At 42.2% G+C, this 20,112-nt stretch overlaps 2 protein-coding genes across 2 annotated transcripts in view; one reads left to right on the top strand and one right to left on the bottom strand.

The window, feature by feature from the left end:
- FKBP1B (FKBP prolyl isomerase 1B) overlaps positions 1 to 20,112 on the bottom strand; it is a 45,360-nt gene that overhangs the window by 23,710 nt on the left and 1,538 nt on the right. The gene's annotated exons all lie outside the window — the stretch shown is intronic.
- Positions 43 to 18,696, top strand: LOC117043373 (WD repeat and coiled-coil-containing protein-like). Its single transcript, XM_033142966.1, has 3 exons — positions 43 to 2,103; positions 11,815 to 11,935; positions 18,283 to 18,696. The coding sequence occupies exons 1-3, from the start codon at positions 193 to 195 to the stop codon at positions 18,447 to 18,449; spliced, it is 2,199 nt and encodes a 732-aa protein (XP_032998857.1). The 5' UTR covers positions 43 to 192; the 3' UTR covers positions 18,450 to 18,696.

The raw sequence follows: 20,112 nt of genomic DNA, 5'->3' as shown, positions 1-20,112 counted from the left end.
GTATGGTTAGAGCAGCTTTGATGTAGATCTATACATCAGCAGAGCTACACCGTAGAAGACGCTTGAAAGAAAGGGCATTGCCATAGGGAAATCGGTCTTCGGTCAAGGAGCATTTGCTTTGTCAAGCTGTTCTGATGAATCCTGTGGAAAATCAACTTTGGAGCCAACCACATTAGCAAGGAGGGTTGAATAATGGAACTGGGGAAAGCGAAGTTGCTGAGAACAGGCCTTAATGCTTTGCACCAGGCCATACACCCTGCACATGGGATTGCGTGGACAGATGGCAAGCAGGTGGCACTGACTGCCCTGCACTTTCACAACAAAGAATTGCGGTTTGGCGACTCAACTGTTATTGGTCAGTTTGAACACGTCCATGGACTTTACTGGAGCCCATGTTACTCGGCTGACACACCAGCTCTGCTAGCTGTTCAGCATAAGAAGCATGTCAGCGTTTGGCAACTGAGCCACATTGCCTCGGAAAAGAATAAGCTCCTGGTTTCTCAGACCTGTGAAATTGGCGAGCCATTCCAGTTGCTTCCTCAGGGATGTGTGTGGCACCCAAAGAGGGATGTTTTGTCTGTACTTACCAAAAGGGATGCTTCTGTTTTATATGCCGTTCGTTCAGACAACTCCAGGATTAAAGCAGATATCAAAAGCAGTGGTCTCATCCACTGTGCTTGCTGGACTAAGGATGGCCATCGCTTAGTCGTTGCTATAGGCAGCGCTCTTCACTCCTATATATGGGACGATGCCCAGAAAACATTAAACGCTTGTTCCTTTTGTCCAATATTTGATGTTGGAAGCTACATTTGTGCTATTGAAGCCACTTTGGATTTTCAAATTGCTGTGGCTACCGAACTCCCCCTTGATAAGATTTGTGGTTTAAATGCAGGCATTACATTTGAATTGCCTGTAGGAACGGAAACGGGTTCTTTAACTTCGCAGTCTACACTGGTGCTTGGGGATGAGGAATACTCTATGGATCTGCGAAGAAAGTCTATAGATTCAGACAAATCAATAGCTGTTGATTCGGTAGCTTCATCTTCCTCGGGCCCAGTTGATTTAACCCACATCCTTTCAAATCACCGGAGATCTGATCCCAGTCCTCTCATTCCTTTGAGAAGGAAGGATTACCCTTCAGGAACTGGCCAAGATTCGTCACACTTGATCTTAGTGACTTTTGAAGGAAAGGTAACCACAACCAGGAAAGTCAGCATTCCAGGAATTTTGGTCCCTGATATTATTGCTTTTGACCTTAGAGCTCAGATTGTGGCAGTAGCTTCTAACACTTGTAACATTGTTTTGGTTTACTCAGTCACCTCATCCTGCATGCCCAACATTCAGCAAATCCAACTAGAGAAAAGCGAACGACCCAAGGGTCTGTCCTTTTTGACAGAGAAACTCTTACTAGTTCTGATAGGGAAGCAGAAGTTCACTGATCCCTCACTTATCCCATCATCTAATTCTGATAGATATATCATCCGACTGATGATCAAAGAATTAATATTTGAGGAAGAGCCATCAGCAAAATCTGATACCGCCCACAGTCTGCCATTCAGTTTTGAGTCCTCTGTGAATATTCCTGGGAAAAGAAAGTATTTTGAGAATCTTGCTGCAGAGGATCACATTGTAGGGCGGGAGCTCTTAATCCCAGGCAGCACGATTATTCAGTCACCTAGTGGCAGGAGACGAATGCTGGAAGAAGTGAAGAGTCCTAGTTATGAGCAAAGTTCATCATCTAGTGTGAGCGATTTTGATGAGAAAAGAGTCTTAGGTGACCCATCCATTGCACTGGAAACTTTGGATGCGGAACCAATTAATCGGTCAGTAGCCCTATTTGGTCTTGGAACGCCTACCAAGTTTTCCAATAGATCAGTTTCTTCTAAAGTGATGCAAGAAACTTTGAATTCTCCTAAAAACAGCAGCCTGGCTAATGAAAAAGGAGCCAGTCAAATATCCAGGAATCTGGAAAAATTGTGTGGCAGCTTCAATGACTTACAGTTGAGACTTCTGGAACTAGTAGATTTCACAAAAAATGGAAAGAGACTATCTGTAGCTTACCCATCTTCTCAAGAACCACCTTTTGTTCACATCACCTACCAGGTAATTTATATACCATTCTCCAAAGTAGTTTGTTCTTAGAAACTTCATTACAGGTAGGGGTTTTTTGTTAGTCTTCAACTTAATTAGCAAGTTTCACATGAGCTTCAAGCTGTGCTTGATTTAAATGGTGAAATGATAAGTTATTAGGAGCAATGGTTATGTCTGATATTCTGCACAGGAAAATCCAGACCTGTGCTTCCTTTACTGTTCATCTTAATTGTCATTCATGTATTATATATGTCCATTTGTTTTAAGTCATCATTTTCCAAATCTTAGGGCTTTTTATTTTACTACAAGAGATAAGTGGCAGCTCTATATGTGGCTTTTAAAATGCTTTGAATTAAAAAAAATGCTTTGAATCATTTTAGAGAGAGAAGATATCGGACCAACTTCTGTAGGTAAGAATATACTGCATAAGCTTCAAAGGATCATGGGTCTCACAGCATAAAAGCATTTAGGAAATGTGGGATATTAATATTTGATTACATAATGAAGCAATTTAAGAAAATCAAAATCTACGGATCAAGGTTCCTTTTTCCTCAACATCAATTCTTTTCTCCTCCCTTGCTTTTTCATGAAATAATTGTGACTATTTTATTAATTTGATTGCTAGTCAATGTTGTAGTGTTTTGTGGTACAACACTGATGGCAACAAAAATTAGTCAATAATTTAGATGTGCTGCATTAAACAAGCTGGAGCATAAAACCATTATTTATATTTCTTGAATAATTCAGAGTAACTTCCATTAATATATAAAATATAATGTAGTCAGCAAGGCAGATATCTATCTTCCTCCTTCCACTCTTTTCTAAGAAACTTCTTTAGAGTTGCTATTGTTTTTTTTCCTAACAAATTTTATTATTATGAAGCAATACCATTTTTTAAAAAAAATATCTCTGTGATATGAAGCTTGACTCTGCACTCTCTTATTCCGGTGACCCAGGCAGAAAACTATGGTGTGCTGAGGATTTTGGGGCTGCTTTTTGATTAGAGGTATAGCAGTGGAATTCTTTTATACTTTTTGTATTGCTGTGAGTTAATCTTATCTAAACCAGTCCATCCAGAGTGTAAAAGAGATATTTGTTCTGGGAGCTGCTGCTGCTGCTGCCATCGCTGTGATTAATCCTTCCAACTTATGGCTGACTTTTCAACTAGTTGCCATCTTCTTCCTCCTCTTCCATTCCACCCTGCTCCACCCACACAACCACTCCAGGGATGCATTTTTCAGGCCTGGATAAAGTCACTTTGCCAGCTTTTAAGCACAGCTGCTTTTAAAGCAGAAGCTACTCAAAGAGTAGGGCTCTGTGCCTGTCATGGGGGGGGGGCTTATTGCGCCCCCTCAAAAATATGCAGCTGGGGCCATGCCCCCCCATTACGCCTCTGTTTCCAAGTGACCAGGCTCAGCTTTGCACCTAGGAGCCAACTCCTAGGGGCTGTGGGGGCTTTGGCCCCCACAATTTTTTTTTGAGGGGGCCAGACCCCCACAAAATTGATGAGCATTCCCATTCAAATGGTATGCTTGTGCGTGCACTGCATCATGTGATTATGTAGGGTGGGGCTTACCTGGGCCCCCAAAATATTTTATTTAAGTTGGCACCCCTGGCTTTGCACCTGGGATAGGTATAAGTAGGAACCTAGATACACAGGGCTCTTTTATGCAGATTGTCATGTCAGTAATCTATAATGTTCTTTCCCCACACTGAGTTGTGGGTTGTCCTTTGGCTCAAGTAACTTCAAAATAAATAAATGAATACATAAAAGGTAAAGGTAAAGGGACCCCTGACCATCAGGTCCAGTCGTGTCCGACTTTGGGGTTGCGGCGCTCATCTCGCTCTATAGGCTGAAGGAGCCGGCGTTTGTCCACAGACAGCTTCCGGGTCATGTAGCCAGCATGACAAAGCCGTTTCTGGCAAACCAGAGCAGCGCACGGAAATGCCATTTACCTACCCACCGGAGCGGTCCCTATTTATCTACTTGCACTTTGACGTGCTTTCGAACTGCTATGTGGGCAGGAGCTGGGACCGAGCAACAGGAGCTCACCCCGTGGCAGGGATTCGAACCGCCGACCTTCTGATCAGCAAGCCCTAGGTTCTGTGGTTTAACCCACAGCGCCACCTGCGTCCCTTAAGGTGTATATAAGGTGTACCTTTATATTATATGGGAAATTTGTCATTGTGATCTTCTAATAGCAGTCACAAGGGCCTCTGAATCAGATTGGGAATCTTTAAGGCGCGCACACAAACACATTTTCTGTTTTCCCAGTTAAAATACAGAAAGAAAGAGAGAGAGAAATATGCCATTTGGCCTGCAGGACAGGACCTTACCAGCAATTGTGCTTCAGCATTCTGCATTAACTCAGGTTTCTGGACCAACAAGGGAAGTCCCACATAGATTTTATTGCAGTAATCCAGTCTTGAAGCTACCAGTGTCTGGTCTACAGTGGTCAAGCTATCCTGGTCCAGGAATGGCTGCGGCTGATAAAACGTGCTTCTAGCCACTAAGACTACTTGATACGAAGCTGCACTGGCCAAAAGCCAGGGCACGTCATTCAGTACTAGCTGCAATTTTTGAACCATACTCAAGGGCAGCCCTACGTAGCATGCATTGCTATACTGTACTGTATTCTAAAGGTTACCAATGGTTGCACCACTGTGGCCAAGCTATCCCTGTCTAGGAACATGTGTATCTGGCATACCAACTGAAGCTGGAAAAAAGCACTTTTTCACAAATCCAGCGTTTCTCCCATCCTCCAAATAGTACCCATCCCCATTACAACTCCTCACCATATTTCCACTGCTTGACATTCACCTCTAAGATGACCTGCTGCTACCCTGAAGTTTCATTTTCAAACAGATATTTTCAGGAAAAAAGTGCTGAAAAGAGCTGCCATCTAGGTAGCTTATGCTCTTCTAGGCTGCAGGGAAAGCTGTGCACCTCACAAGAACAGAGACTGCAAACAAACTAGGCAATTGTGATGGTGGGTGGATCTCCTCTCCTGTATACCCTCAGAGGGCAATTCCCACTCACAACATTTTGCAGTCTACTTTAGAAATAAAGAAATATTTCTACAAACATATTCTTTTAACCAAAACATCTGGATGAAAATAGCTAATTATTTTGTGAAAATTTGTTTCCTATCCTCTACAGACCTTAGCAGCCTCCTCCCCAATCTGCAATCTTAGGATAAATAGGCTGGCCTGCCTTGTTCCTGCAATGTTAAAGGTTATTGAAGCTATGTGTGTAATCACTATACAGGTATAAATATTTATTCTCATTGTGCAGTTCAGTTAACATGGAAGTATAGTCCTCTCCCACATCTTGTATCTAAGCCTGAAACATAGGAAGCAACCTAGTCAGCATTCGGCTATGTAGCTCAGTGTTTTTCAACTAGAAATATTAATATATAAAAGTAAGAAATTTTGCATATGGAAGATGAGAAGTTCATACACAGCTTATTCTGTGATCCTTGCATCATCAGAGGTGCATAGTGGTTTGGCACTATTTGGAAAATTCAAATAAAATCCTTTACTTAAGGATAAGTAAATTATAGATATGTATAATATAAGATGATACAAAAGAACCAGGGTAGGGAATCAGAGGCAAAGCAACCCGCTCCGGTACTGGATCTGAGACCTTCTGCATGCAAAGCATGTGCTCTGTTGCTAAGCTGTGGCCATTCCCAAAAGACGTGGGGAATCAGAACAGGACACAAATGTAGTGCAAACCAGTGCTACTCAAAGTAGTGGTCAATGGATCGGCACCAGACCGCAAGCTATTGGCTGCTGGTCCCTGGTGAATATACCACAGCCTTGGTTGGATGTTGCAGGGACCATATATGGTACTGATCCCTGGTACATTGGGGTGGGGTGGGGTGAATTGCTAGTCCACAACATCAAATAGCTTGAGAAGCACTGGTGCAAACAACATATGCTAAACACAACAAGCACAGAAGTCCAAGCAAACAGTGCAAGCACACAATTCAGACTACACATTAGCCTGATTACTGCTTCCTCCTTATACAGTGGTACCCCGCTAGACGAATGCCTCGCTAGACGAAAAACTCGCTAGACGAAAGGCATTCGCCAGCGGAAGGCTGTCTCGCAAGACGAATTTTTCAATGGGCTTGCCTCGCAAGACGAAAAAATTTCCGATTTTTTTTTTCTTTTTTTCGTCAAACCGCTATTCTCTCGTTGGTGCTTCGCAAGACGAAAAATTCGCTATACGACAGCACTCGCAGAACGAATTATTTTCGTCTAGCGAGGCACCACTGTAATGAACCCAGCCACAGGATGGGGTGATCTATAGCAGAGCAGTGCTTAACAACCCTTGCTGATGCAACCTCATTTCATGCTTTGCTGTGTCTTGTAGAGTGCAAGGCTTTTGTTAGGGAAATAAACAAAAATCAGTGTGTGTGATGAATTAATTTAGAAGAAGAAAAAACAGTTGTGGTTTGGTCAAAGTTGGCAAGAAATGTGTGTGCCATGAGCAACTGAGGGAAGTTACTGTAGTAATGCACATCTCTAAGTTGGTAAGGAAGAAGATATTTGGTATAAACGGCTATTACAATGTCCTATTTAAGAGACACTGAGGAGCTGAAGACATTTAATGTACAGCATTACAGCATTTTTTGCTGGCAAAGTGATATTTTTTTCCATCAACAGTAAATGAAACAGAATAGGAAGGTAAATTTAGGGAAGCATGTTAAATGTACACAATAAAGTTGAGAAAGATAAGAGGCAAACTTGTGATAAACAGTGAGAGGGTAGAGGACAGAAAGGAAGGAGAGACTGGAGAAGTCAATAAACTGAGCCAAGGAGCAGGTGAATCATCACAGAGGTCATCTTTAATAAATCCACAAACCATTCTTATAATTGGGAAGGCAATTTTGAACTAGATTGAAAACATAAAAGGAGTCGTAAAAACTGATGAAAGATGAGGGCAATATGGCTCAGCTTTATAGTGTGACAGACTAGTCAGACAGTTTTGAAAGCAAGATTTAAAAAGCCTGTTAAGAAGTAGAAATGCAGTAGTCAAAACAGGGGATTAATGCTTGGAGGCATTAAAGCCCAAGAGGATGGGGTGAAGAAAGGGCACATTCTAATAACATTCTGATGAGGCTGAGCACCCACAAATACCGGTAGAAATTCTGAATGAAAAACAGTACTGTGTATTTAGAAATCAGAAGCACAGACTTCTTATTTAGATGAAAGTCCTGGTTACTAATTCTATGATGTTCTATAAAGGTTCCTTCCTCTCTAGCTGGTAACCTGATTAATCATTCAACTAGACTCTCTTCAGGGGATAATAGTGTTCTGTTTGGTAAAGATCCTCATTGCTGTGATTTATGTGTATGGCGTTAATAGCTTGCTAACTTTTGCAAATGAGGGAGAGTCTTGTCTTTGAAGCTAAACAAGTAGAGAGAAGCAGGAGAGATCTTTAAAGAATGTTACAGTGGGTAGATTTGACCAGGGGCAGGAGGGAACCAAGGGGGCTGCCCAGCGCAGCTGAGACCTGACACACATGTCATGGTGCAAGAAACGTGTCGAGCCGTGCCAAGGCACTGAAAGGGGCGGGAAGCAAGAGGGTGCTCCACCCCATCAGTGGAAGGCTGACCAGCTGCCTGCTCTCCATGCGCAGCCCATCCAGCCACCCAGGAGACGTGCATGCTGCACACACTGCGCATTACCAGACCAGAAAAGGGAACCACCTCCCTCCCAGTCTCATGGCGCCTTCAGGACTTCTGGAGCCCAGGTGTGCCTGGGCCAACGACCCCTGCTGCCTGCCCTCCCCTCATGCTACAATTTGCCAAGCATTTTCTGACCAGTTATATTCTTGTCTACTGTATCCGTACATTGCATTTTGTTTAATGTGGTTTGGTTGAATTGCTTAATATTGATATTGTACACCACCATGATATTTTCTTTTGAAAGAAAGGTGGTATGAAAATATTTTAATTAAAAAAATGATAAAATTGCATAGGCTAGGATAGAAATGAAATACTTTTTTGGCAAGTAAACTCCAAAGTGGTTACTTTTACTCTTGTTATTCAAGAGGTTATGTTGGTATAAAAAGGAAGTGAGGAGGAGGAGAAATTTAGCTGAGGCCAAATGGCCTCCAGAACTTGCACTGTTACAGGTGCCACACATAATACCCATTCCACATTTGTAAGATCAACCTTTTAGTGTTGCAGCACTGACACTTTGGAATTTCCATCCATGTTGACATCAGGAGATGCCATCACTGTACTCTTTTTGGTCACTGCTAAGAACATTTTTGTTTATGTTGATTTGTATTTTTATCCGTTTTCAGTTTGTCGCTGATCTGAATTTCTTTAAATGTTTTAATTGGTTGTTTCTAACTGTGTTTACTGATAATTTTTGTTTTATTCTTTTTGTAAACTGCTTTGAGGTTGTTGTTTTTTACAGTCAAGCAGTGTATAAATTTTATGAAATAAATAAGAAAAAAGTGTACTATCATAAGTAAGAAAACACATTATTACTGAACTCTAACAGTGACTCTGGGTGGTTGTGCTGATGGTATATCAAGACATCCTTTGATTGTTCATTCTTGATGGCTTGTGCTTCTGATGCTATTGGGGCAGTCATACATGATCCCGCTGTCAACAGCATTTACACCAGCAAACATTATTTATGTATTTAGAGCATTTGTGCTCTTTGACCAAAAAGTCTCCCAGAGCAGCTTACATACAACAAAAACAAGACAGTCCATACCTGCAGGCTTGGGGGAGGGGGGGAAAGCTGACACACAAGTGGAAAGTAGGGCTGCCATACGTCCGCATTTTCCTAGACATTACTGGGATTTCAAAGCCGGCATTAACGTCCAGGGGAGATTTCCGAAAGGCGGAGCTTTGTCCTGGATCTTAGGCCAATCAATTGAAAAATCATGGGTTTTCCTTAAAAAAAAACCCTCAACAATTTTGGGGTCTTCCTAAAAAAAAACAACCACTCAACAACTTTCAAGGTGTCCTGGCTTTTACTTTTTGAAACATGCCAACCCTAGGGGAAAGGGACAGGGGACAGAAGAGGAAAATCTAAATTCAGACACCCCATTTGCAAATACAACCAACCTCTTTTAATCAGTTGCTTTTGATAATTTATACAACATTTTGCATGTTAAGAAAGCCCAAGCTTTCCTCCTCTATAAATGCACAGTCCGTCATGTAAGAAAAAATGAGAATCTGTGCCAAGGTAATGGTTATTACCTGTCACATCCTCTCACAGAAAGTAAAATCTTTAACCCTTCATGGTGCCTACCTCCACTTTCCTTTGCAATATTTCTATTCAGAATGTATAGTATGTGGTTAAGGTTTCAGTTTGAACTACTAGAAAAGATTTGGATTCTGTTTGTAGAAGCATAAAGCCAGCTTCTGATGAGGTTGTGAAGCTGTTGGTAAGGGTAACATCATAATGGCATATTCCCACATAAAAAACTAGCATGCAATAAAGGATAGGCTTTTGATCTCTGTTTTTTCTATGTACACAATATTTTCTGAACAAAGGAGCATTCAACCATGCAAGACCCTACCTGCTTATGAAGTAGTATAAACCAGACACAGATTTACCACATTTTCCTCCTGTTTGTGACAACCAGACCACTGTGATGCTGTATACTGTACTGTATACCAGAAAACACAAACATAAAAATTGCCCTTAACTGAAAGAAAATGCACTTAAGAGGAGGGTGCTTATAGGATTTTGCATGCTGCGTAGGTGCCCATTGATGCAGCAAAACTATCTAAGACGCTGACAGAGCAAGTGAACCTGAGTAGAAACCAGCATCTGTGCACTAAAGAAGATTAGGAGACATTTATTTGTACTGAAGGTTAATTAAGATGAGGAACAGATTACTAAAAACAGAAACAGAAGATGCAGCTGTGAGTCTGCTGAAAGAGAATGTTGGTATAAGTTTTCAGTATCAGAATGGAAACACTGCAGAACCACAGCAGAATGAGATCTATATTATTTTGATGGTCCTGATTATTTTCCTGTTAAAATGCCTTTAACACTGCATTTTATTTCTTGTTTAATATGTGGAGGACTAAATAGGCTGTTGATGTGATTTACGGATGGTGCTAAACTGAGAAGTGTTGCAAACAAATACCAATTACTTAGTGGTGAGGGAATAGGATGAGCCCTAGATTGGTTAGGAAGTAATGGAGTGAACTTCAAACAGCATGATCCTTGGCATGTTTACTGAGAATCATAGCATGTTGACTGGGGACTACCTTGTGTATTTAATGCTGAAGCCAAAATGATTAAAGAAGGGGGAGGAAGATTTAATAACATAACCATTCTCTTTATTTCCAAGCAGGAATGTGTAGGGTGTTAGGGAAGGGGAAGTACTTCTGATGGGGAATAGGTCATGCTACTTCTGGAGTAGTTTATCCACCCTGCACTCAGCTCTCACCTGTGGCTCCTAGAAGCTGTCAGTATGCAACAGTGGCAACACCGCAGAAATTACTTTGTCTGGCTAAACCAGGTGAGGGTAGCCAATGCGTCTCAAACCCTCGGTGAGTTAAGGACTTCCCCTGCATGTGAAGAAAGTGGCCCACCTTGGGTAGCAAATGAAATGGTGGCAGCAGTTGCTGTCTCTATTACCTGTGAATGAACTAGGGTCTTTACATTGAGGCCCAGAGAAATAGAGCGGCGGTGGCTGTGATCAGGCACTTCTCGGCTCTGTTGAGTGCCACCACCAAAACAGGGATATATTAAGAAAGCATTTAAAAGGGTATCAGTTTTGATGGGCACTGGACATGTTCCCCACCATGCTGTGTGTTGATGCCCACTCTGCCTACCAGTTTCAGAATACAGTCTGTAATCACATGGACCAGAGATTGGAGGAGTGCCTCTGCTGGTGAGCAATAAGTTAAAGTAGTTTCTCTGCAGTCCCTGCATGAGAGTAAAGCTTTTTCTGTGTGAAGTAGGGCCTAGTTATATAAGACCACTGTTCGTTCTATCTAACTGTCTTTGGGAGCTACTGTATTCTACTTTTCTTCTGCCTGATAGAGCATCTATACAGTGGGTAGAAAGCATGCTTCCAGCACCAAAAGTGGCAGATTTCAAGCAATATATTTGTGTATCTAACGTTCCTATCTTTCAAGAGCACAAGTCATGCAATAGGGCAGAGATAATGACCACTGCTGTCATTTAACTCAGCATACATATCCAAATTTTGAATGGGAAAAAACCACACAACATAATGCCTTCCCCCTATGTTCACCTGAACTCTCCTATTTAGCAGGACTAGGTATGCCTGCTCAGCCCTCACCATTCTTTTCCATTTGCCCAGTTCCTACACCTTCATGCTGCTTTACAATCCCGGGCCCACTTCCACACTACTGGTCCAAAACATCACTACATTTACACACATGCTCTTGAAGTCACCATCTCTAGCCTGAGATTACTGAGCCAGCAGCATTCAGAGACTCACAACTTTTGAGTGATTCTAGCAGGGTTGTAGCCCCATACTTTGGGAAATCCTGAACCTTTCATATATATATATATATTTTAAAGTCTTTTATAAACAAGTTGTTTTTGTGCTGTCCCCACCCCCTACTTTGGGGCATGTGAAAATATGGAAAGCAGAATTCATGAAAATTGCTGATTCATAGGGCTAATTAACAATAATAAATGTAAATGTGACAAGTATTCTAACAAGATGTTTATCCCTATATGTTTATGTGCCTGAAGAAGCATTTTTCAAATGGAGCTATAGCTGAAGAAACAAGAACTGTTCTCCTGTGTGATGGCAAGGTTCATCTGAATTTAGTCCAACGACTTTTTGATCTGCCTATTGTTGAAATGAAACACGGTAAGTTCTCTATTATAATAATAATAATAATAATAATAATAATAATAATAATAATAATAACAATAATAATAATTTTATTTTTATATCCCACCCATCTGGCTGGGTTGCCTCAGCCATTCTCTCTTTTAAAAAATGCAAGTGTTTATTATAGTACTTTGGGGGAACATAAATTGTGCTATTAAGGGATTGTTTACATGTACCATATTTTTCCATCTATAAGACGCCCCCTATTTTGGGGGCCTCAAAATTTAGAAAATAGGGGGGATTGAGCTTTTGGGGAGGATTATTTGGGGGGAATGCCGAAAATCGCTCACCCGCCAGAATGCAGCACACAACCACTTGCGTCGCTTACAAATGCCACTTACAATCTCGGCCTCGCACTCCGTTCCGATGGGTAAGCAATTTTTGGCATCTCCCCCCCCCCCCATCAAACAGCCAATCGCAACTTAAAAACTCAGGCTCGCACTTCGTTCTGGCGGGTGAGTGATTTTCAGCATTGGCTGCTTGATTGTTGGGGGGGATCCCAAAAATCGCTCACCCGGCGGAATGCAGCACACAACCGCTCACGTCACAGGTGCCTGATCACCGCCATTACCCCTGTTGCTTGCTGCTGTGGCAGCAACAATCAAGTGGCCAATGCCAAAAATCACTCACCCACCGGAACGAGGCATGAGCCTGAGTTTTTAAGTGGCGATTGGCCACTTGATTGTTTGGGGGGGGAGATGCTGGAAATCGCTCACCTGTCGGAACAAAGTGCGAGCCCGAGATTGTAAGCGACAGTTGTAAGCAACGCAAGCGTTTGTGTGCTGCATTCTGGCGGGTGAGTGACTTTCAGCATCCCCTCTCCCAACAATCAAGCGGCCGCTTACAATCTCGGGCTTGCGCCAAAAAAACATTTGTGCGTCCCCCCTCAGCACTACCCGTGTATAAGACAAGGCTAAATTTTGAACCTCATTTTTGGGTCAAAAAAGCTCGTCTTGTACACGGCAAAATACGGTACATCCTCCAATGTGATGGGAGTTTAACTGAGTTCTATTCCTGAACTCTTTCCTGGCAAGCTTATTCTCCTGAGTGCATCTCAACACTTGCCGGACACTGATCAATCCCTACTCAGTTGGTTCACAGGTATCATGACCTATATCTACAATAGATGGTCAGTTTAATCCTCATGTTTTTTCGGCAGAATGTTGTTTCTACCATTGATAGAGACCTCCTTGTTTTGTCTCAATGTCTGTCCTTAGTTATATATTAGTTGACTATATCCAGAAATATGCTACATATTAGTAGGCTTCCCTTCTTGCAGCAGAGCACCCCAATCAAGCTACTAATGCTCACCTGGGTCTAATGTCATGTAGCATAAATGGGGAAGTTTAATATTTAGAATGATTGCTCAGCAATCCCACAACCAAAGCAGCCTGGTTGCTGCCTTTGCTTACTGGATTAAATAAGTGGAAAAGCAAAACTCATAGGACAGATTTCCTAACAGGTTTGCTGACAATTTAATGCCTTTCTCTATCAGATACAGACACAATATACTCAGTGATACTTAAAACAAGTGTATCAAATTGTTATACTCTGGATTAGTTTAATCTACACTGAGAACAGAAGGAGTTCACCAACATAATCTTCCAAACTCCCACCTTTGATTTACTTGTGTAGGGAGAAGTCAGGAAAGGAAAAATCTTTATACTGTACACAGCTTCTTTGTTCATGTCTCTATGTATTCAATGATTTAACAACTTCAGCAGCAGCTCAACCATTTTCAGCCTATAACGCTTTCTGCAAGTAGCTTTATCATATACTGTAAATATATACAAAATACATTGAGGACACAGGGATTGTCCACACTTTTGCTTGTTCCATACCTAGAATGGGTCTGAGCAGTTTTCTACTTGCCCTATGCTTTCTAGCATGGGTCCAAGCGGTTTTGCCTTTCCACCACCACTTTCCCTCAGAAAACCCACTATTTAGCGTTAAATTGGAACAAATGGCAATCCACAGGTAAATTGATAGCTGTTTGTTCCAAATCAGCACTAAAGATCAGGAAAGAGGTGGGGCAGATGGAGGTGTGGATAAACCCATGAGCATAGCCTGGGGGGCAGCTGCTCCCCACTCAAGTAAATAAATAAGAATACTTGACTGACTAACTGCATTGCAGATAACCTGGCCCTGCCCCCTCCTCTAAAATAAATCTTGGCTATGCCCATGGATAACCCCCAAGAGAGAATAGACAAAGAGAGGAGAAATTGTAACTAAACGGTAGGGTATTTGGAAGGGGTTAACATCACTAGTTTTTGCCACATCATTCATTCATTCATTCATTTAGTATACTCAAGAGATACAGTAAAATTACCCAGTCTCAGAGGAGCCTGCCCATTCTGTTTTGGAATGTGTAGTTGCTCTTGGCTTACCTCCAATGAAGTCACGAAGCATCATGCTGACAATAGCAATAGGTATTGGACAAAAACATTCTCTCAGGCATTTGGCTAATTATACAAGCTATGTGGTCTTTTAAACTGTGTGGGGTTTTTGTTTTGTTTTGTTTGTTACTATGTTATGTATTTTTGTGTTTTTATATCACAAACCACCCTGCGATCCTCAATGGGCAGTATAGAGGTCTTCTTCTTCTTCTTTTTAACAATAACTTGAAGGGAAACACAGGGGCGGCTCTTTTAAGATTAGGTAACTTTTGAGTATTTTCAAAGCTTGCTTTTTGAATGCAAGTCAGAGTCCAACTTTAATTAAGAAAAAATGTATATCTTTAAGAAACACTGCCCCAGTCCCATACAAAACACAATGTGAAGTTGATCATATCATTTTGAATGTAGTTTTTTGACTAAAAATTTTAATTCATTAAGGAAAACTGTTCTTTCCCCCTTTTTAGAATTATGTGAGCATTTAATCACCCATCCTTTCATATACTATGGCTTAGATATTAAGATTAACTTTCATTCAACTTTCTTTAGGTTTTCCATTCCATACTCCTCTATGCTACCTCCTATACCCCACAACAAGCCTCTCTGAAGGAGAAGGGCTGTTCTTAACAATGTGGAATGAGAGTGGCAGGGTTGCTGGAGGAGCGGAATTGCCCCAAACTGGGCAAAAACTGGTAAAAGCCACAGTTGTCCATCTCGGACAACTAATAAATCTAACTCTTTAGTTCTACTCTGAAATAAAAATTAATTATTGATATTATATTCTTATTAGGCCAACCATGTTTAGAAATTACTAAAGCTTTTTAATTCTTCAGTCATATCCTTGTCTGTCCAGATATACTTCAGTTTACAATTTAGATTTGTTAAATGCTTTCTCCCTGCTAAAAGAATTATTTACATGCCTACTCAGAAGCCAGATGCAATAGGAATTCCTCCCAGGAAAAGGTATATAGGATTGCAGACTTAGTTTTTCTCTAGTAAGTTTAGAAAAACACGGTTTACTCTCAAGTAAGTTGACTGCTTTGCAGGCATAGTAACATTTATCTGTATCCAATGCAGAGTGTTAAATAAACTATTTTGGAAGTACCCCCCCACCCATGTTTTACATATAAGGTTAGCAATGTAATTGCGTAGGTTTACATGACACACACACACACCCAAGCACAGGGTAGTTTATAGAATCAAAAGTCTGTCCAGAATTAGAAAGAAAGCATTAACTGCAAAAGATTAAAAGTTCATGCTTGGTAACAGTAATCTTCTTATGACGCGACAGACAACACGAAACAGCAAAGCAACATGTGTAGGTGTTTAATTAATAGATTTAATAAAAAGAACTTTCTGTACTTTCAAATATAGTATTATAATGAAACAACACATTTGTTTTGGTTTAATTTTCTAGAAAGCAACTGGAGTACACAGTTTATTATTTCCCACCAAACCTTAAGATACCATCATCTATAAAAGGTAGCTGTTCTGATTATAGGCATGCACATTAAAAACACACACCTGCTCTTGGTAGAAATTAAAGCTAATGCAGTTCTAAAACACAACTGTCTTAGCTCCTTTGTTTTAAATTCAGAAATTAACTTGAACTGTGAATTGGATAGATTTGACCAATGAATACAGCAGATCAATTGGCTTGGTTTGCATGTTATGGTAAGCCATGGTCTGAAACAAACAATGTCTTAGGGCCCAGCTCATCCACACTTCTACTTGTCCTGCCACTTTCCTCTGGGAAACCCACTCTCTACAGCTGAATCAGAGCAAACGTCAATAGGGTTTTCCATGGAATGACATTTGCTCCGATTCAGTGGTAAAGAGCGGGTTTTCCTGAGGAAAGCAGTGAGGCAAATGGAAAGCCGTGCACAGAAAGCACAGGACAAGCAGAAAACTTCTCTGGCCCATGCTTTTTAGGGGTGGGACAAGCAAAGTGTAGACAAGCCCTTATTACCGTGACAATGTGCTGGTGCAAACACTTCAATTTTTGCCCACTCAGGTTCTCCCTTTGCAAAGCCAGGAGTACAAAAATAACAGCAATTCCCTAGCATTACATGCAAAGAATAGTTTGTTTATCTCCAAACAAACCACAGGTGGCAGCCAAAGTTTGTTTTTGGACGAAGTGTTGGATTTGGCTCTAACTCGGCTAGCCTACCTACGTGGTTCCCCCGCGTGAAGGCAGTAAGATCTCTGGCCCACTATCTGAATGACCTGACGAACCCTATGCAAAGAAGAGCCTTTACACTTGCCCGCTTCCACTCCATTCCTACAGCATTCCTACAGGGTATATTTTCCAACACTCCTCCCGATCTTCGCCTTTGTCTGTGCAACAGGGGAAAGATAGAGGACTTTATTCACTTTTTCTTTCACTGCTCTTTATATGATTCAATAAGACCGAGGCTCTTCCTATTAATTCCCCCATCCATCGTCTTAGAAGATGACTGTATGAAATACTTATTGGTGGACACCAACCCCATGGTTACCCGCGGTGTGGCCATCTATATTTTGCAGGCCCTGAAACTCAGGGCCACCTCGATAGGTTAACTTTTTTTTTTAAGCCCTGGACTTTTGTAAATATTCTGAAATACCCATAGCCACATGATTTATTACTGCTTTTACCATATCTTGTTTTATCTACCATGATTTTATATCTGTTGTTTAGCAAATGTATCTAACATATCTTGTATAACTGCAGCAGGTTTCTGCCTGAATTCTTTCTATGTACTATGGCCAATTGGATAACGCAATAAACTTTGATTTGATTTGAATTACCTGTACATAATTATGATTACACATGCAGAAGTTTCTTTAAACACAACGTGACTTCCCTTGCATGTTCCTGCATGAGAAAAAATTCCACATGCCAAAAAGGTTTCTGAGAGTTTAACTTGAGAAAGTGTACAAGGAGCCTTTGAACAAACTTATGAGTTCAATCTATCTACCCTGCACACAAACACAAATTCTCCATGCAAAGTAGTGCAACAAAAAGGGTAAACTATACATGTTCAATATTTTTACTAGGAAATCATCCTTGAATATTAATATCTTTAGTTAATCCTAGAAAAGTCTTGATATCTGAGTTGAAATTATGGTAAACAAAAAACATAATAAACTGGTGCTTCATTGTCAGTTTTCCCCGGTCCCTTGGTGTACACATTTTTCAATTATGACATTTAGTTGTTCCTTCTCCAGCCCCCTTCCCAGGGAGGTCTTAGCCATTGAGGCTACTGGCGCAAGGCGCCACGGTGCCAAAGCCTGAGGAGAGCACCTGTGCCCTCCAGCCCCGCTGGCAGCGCCGCTCTCGCCCACCTCTTCTCGGGCTGTGGACGCGGGGAGGCCGTCGGCGAGCCTTCTGCCGGCACTGCAGCCAGGGCTCCCTGGACGGCAGTGCTGCACTGCCGCTTCGGCCGAGCAGGCAGAGGCGGAGCACAGCTGGCAGCATCCCCACCCACCCCTCCGCTCCCTCCGGCTGCCCGCCACGCCTGGCCCTGCCCGGCGGAGCATGGGTTCGGCGTCACCGCATGCTGCGCCGCGCCCTCCGGCTGCCCGCTGCGCCTGGCCCTGCCTGGCGGAGTGCGAGGGGTGCCGGAGGGATCTTTGTGCCAGGGCGCTGGATTTACTTAAGACAGCCCTGCCCCTTCCCCATTACCATGCCAGAGCTTGTGGAGCCAAATGAAAATACCAAAAAAGAAAGAAAATTACTGATAAATGGTTTGTCCGTCTTGGTTCAAAACCTACATCAGCATGGTAACCCATTAAGCTTTGCAACACTGTAGGAAGAAGAACCTATGAAAAAGACATGAACAAAGCATGAATTTATGGTGAATTCTATCATTTACGTAGGCAATTGCATTCCCAACATAATAATGATTATACATATATACACACTGATGCTTTGCTTTCCTTTTCCTCTAGGTTCTTCTTGGATTGTTCTTACTGCAGATGGTGAAGGTTTTATACCATTAACATTTAAGGCAAAGCAAGAGATCATCATAAGGGAGGGGTGTGATAGTTTGGAAGCCTGTGGAAGTCACTCCTTCAAAAGAAACATCTCTTCGCAACCACCGAGCAGCGTGACATAATGAGGCAAACCAAAAAAAGATGTTGTTCAACATAAATAACTGCATGAGTAGAAAATGCTCAGCAGGATTTTTGACTGCATTTTAAACTATAACTCATGTGGCTTGTGTTCCATGGTAGCTAGTCCTCCTCACAGTAATCTGCTGGATCAGATCTAGTATGTCATGTCTGTATCCACTGAGGTTACAGACTGAGATTCCTGGCACTGAAAAGGAGAATACTGAACTAAAAGTACAGTAATGTCATGACAACAGGTAAATATTGCCATATTCAGATTTGGTATATATTCTGTGCATGAAAACTTAGCATTAATGAAGTTCATGTTTGCTAAAGAAAGGCTAAGTTTGATAGGCTGATTAACTTGCCCTAAGGATTCTGGGGGTATGAAATACATGCATTAGTTTGGAGTCTACACAATGCCAAGATGCTGGTGCAGAATGGTTTGGTCTGTTTTAAATTTTCATGTGGCAAAGCTTCTCCCTAGATTATACTAAAGAACACCAAGAAATAGCAAAGTGAAGGGGGGAGGGGAAATACAATGGTGTGGTTGCTAACTTCCAGTGAGTACAACTCATTCACAGGAAATGCCCATTGGCAGAAAGAAATGGAAGCAGATTTCACCAATTCCCCCTTCCCACAGCAACCTCCTGTGCAGGGCCGTCTCGTCATAGATGCTGGGGGGCGCCGCGCGCCAGGGCACCGGGCCCCCCAGGGGTGCCCCCGCGAGCCCGCCGGCATACTGGGCGTCCCCTCCCCAACCCACCCCCGCGGGCGGGCGGGCGCTCGCGCGCCGGCGGGCAAGCTGCAAGCTGGAGCGCTGGGAAGCCCCAGCTGGAGCGCTGGGAAGGGCGCGCAAAGCCCCACGCCGCTCCAGTGCCATGCCCCTCATTCCCCGCTCACCCACCCCCCCTCCCAAGGCGCAGCCAGCACGGGAGGGAGGCGTGCGGAGAGGCGGCACGCCGGGGGCGCGGAGGGATCGTTGCACCACGGGGGCCGATCCCTTTAAGACGGCCCTGCTCCTGTGCCCTCTGTGGTGTAGTGGCTAGAGTGTTGGACTAGGACCTAGGAAAACCAGGGATCAAATCTCCACTTAGCCATGACCCTACCTGGTTGCCCTTGAACCACTCACTGTTTCTGACCTAGAAGAAACCTGAGCACCTTTGAGGAAAGGTGGGATATAATGGTAACATTAAAAAATTGTGGGACCTTCAGACATACAGGTGGCGATTTGGGCTGCAGAGCAAAAGGATAACTGGCAAAAAAAAAACACCTCCCCCTTTGGCCTGTTAGTTCTGCTCTAGGCAACTCTAGATCCTGTCCGTGTGTTTATTTTGCCACAAATGCAGTGAGATTGACACGTGCATTTATTATACATGACAACAAAATGTATGTGGTCTACCTTTTTCCTACATGAAACTGAATTATGAAGCAATTATTAGACTGTACAGTGTTAATTAATTAATTGATTTTTTTACACAATGCATAATGGTTTCTTTAAACCTTTTCCTTATTCCTGACAACTGTATTCATACAGTCTACACATACGATGAAACTCATATGGCAGAATATAAATTGTTGCTGAGAATCCCCTTCTGGTTGTTATTCTAGCATTTCAAGTTTCTCCCATACGTAAGACTAACTGGCCTATATTTCCACTCTATGAGC

The sequence above is a fragment of the Lacerta agilis genome, chromosome 3, assembly GCF_009819535.1.
Source record: "Lacerta agilis isolate rLacAgi1 chromosome 3, rLacAgi1.pri, whole genome shotgun sequence".
NCBI lineage: Eukaryota > Metazoa > Chordata > Lepidosauria > Squamata > Lacertidae > Lacerta > Lacerta agilis.
The sequence above is the reverse complement of the archived record's forward strand: the minus strand, read 5'-3'. Positions and strand labels throughout refer to the sequence as shown.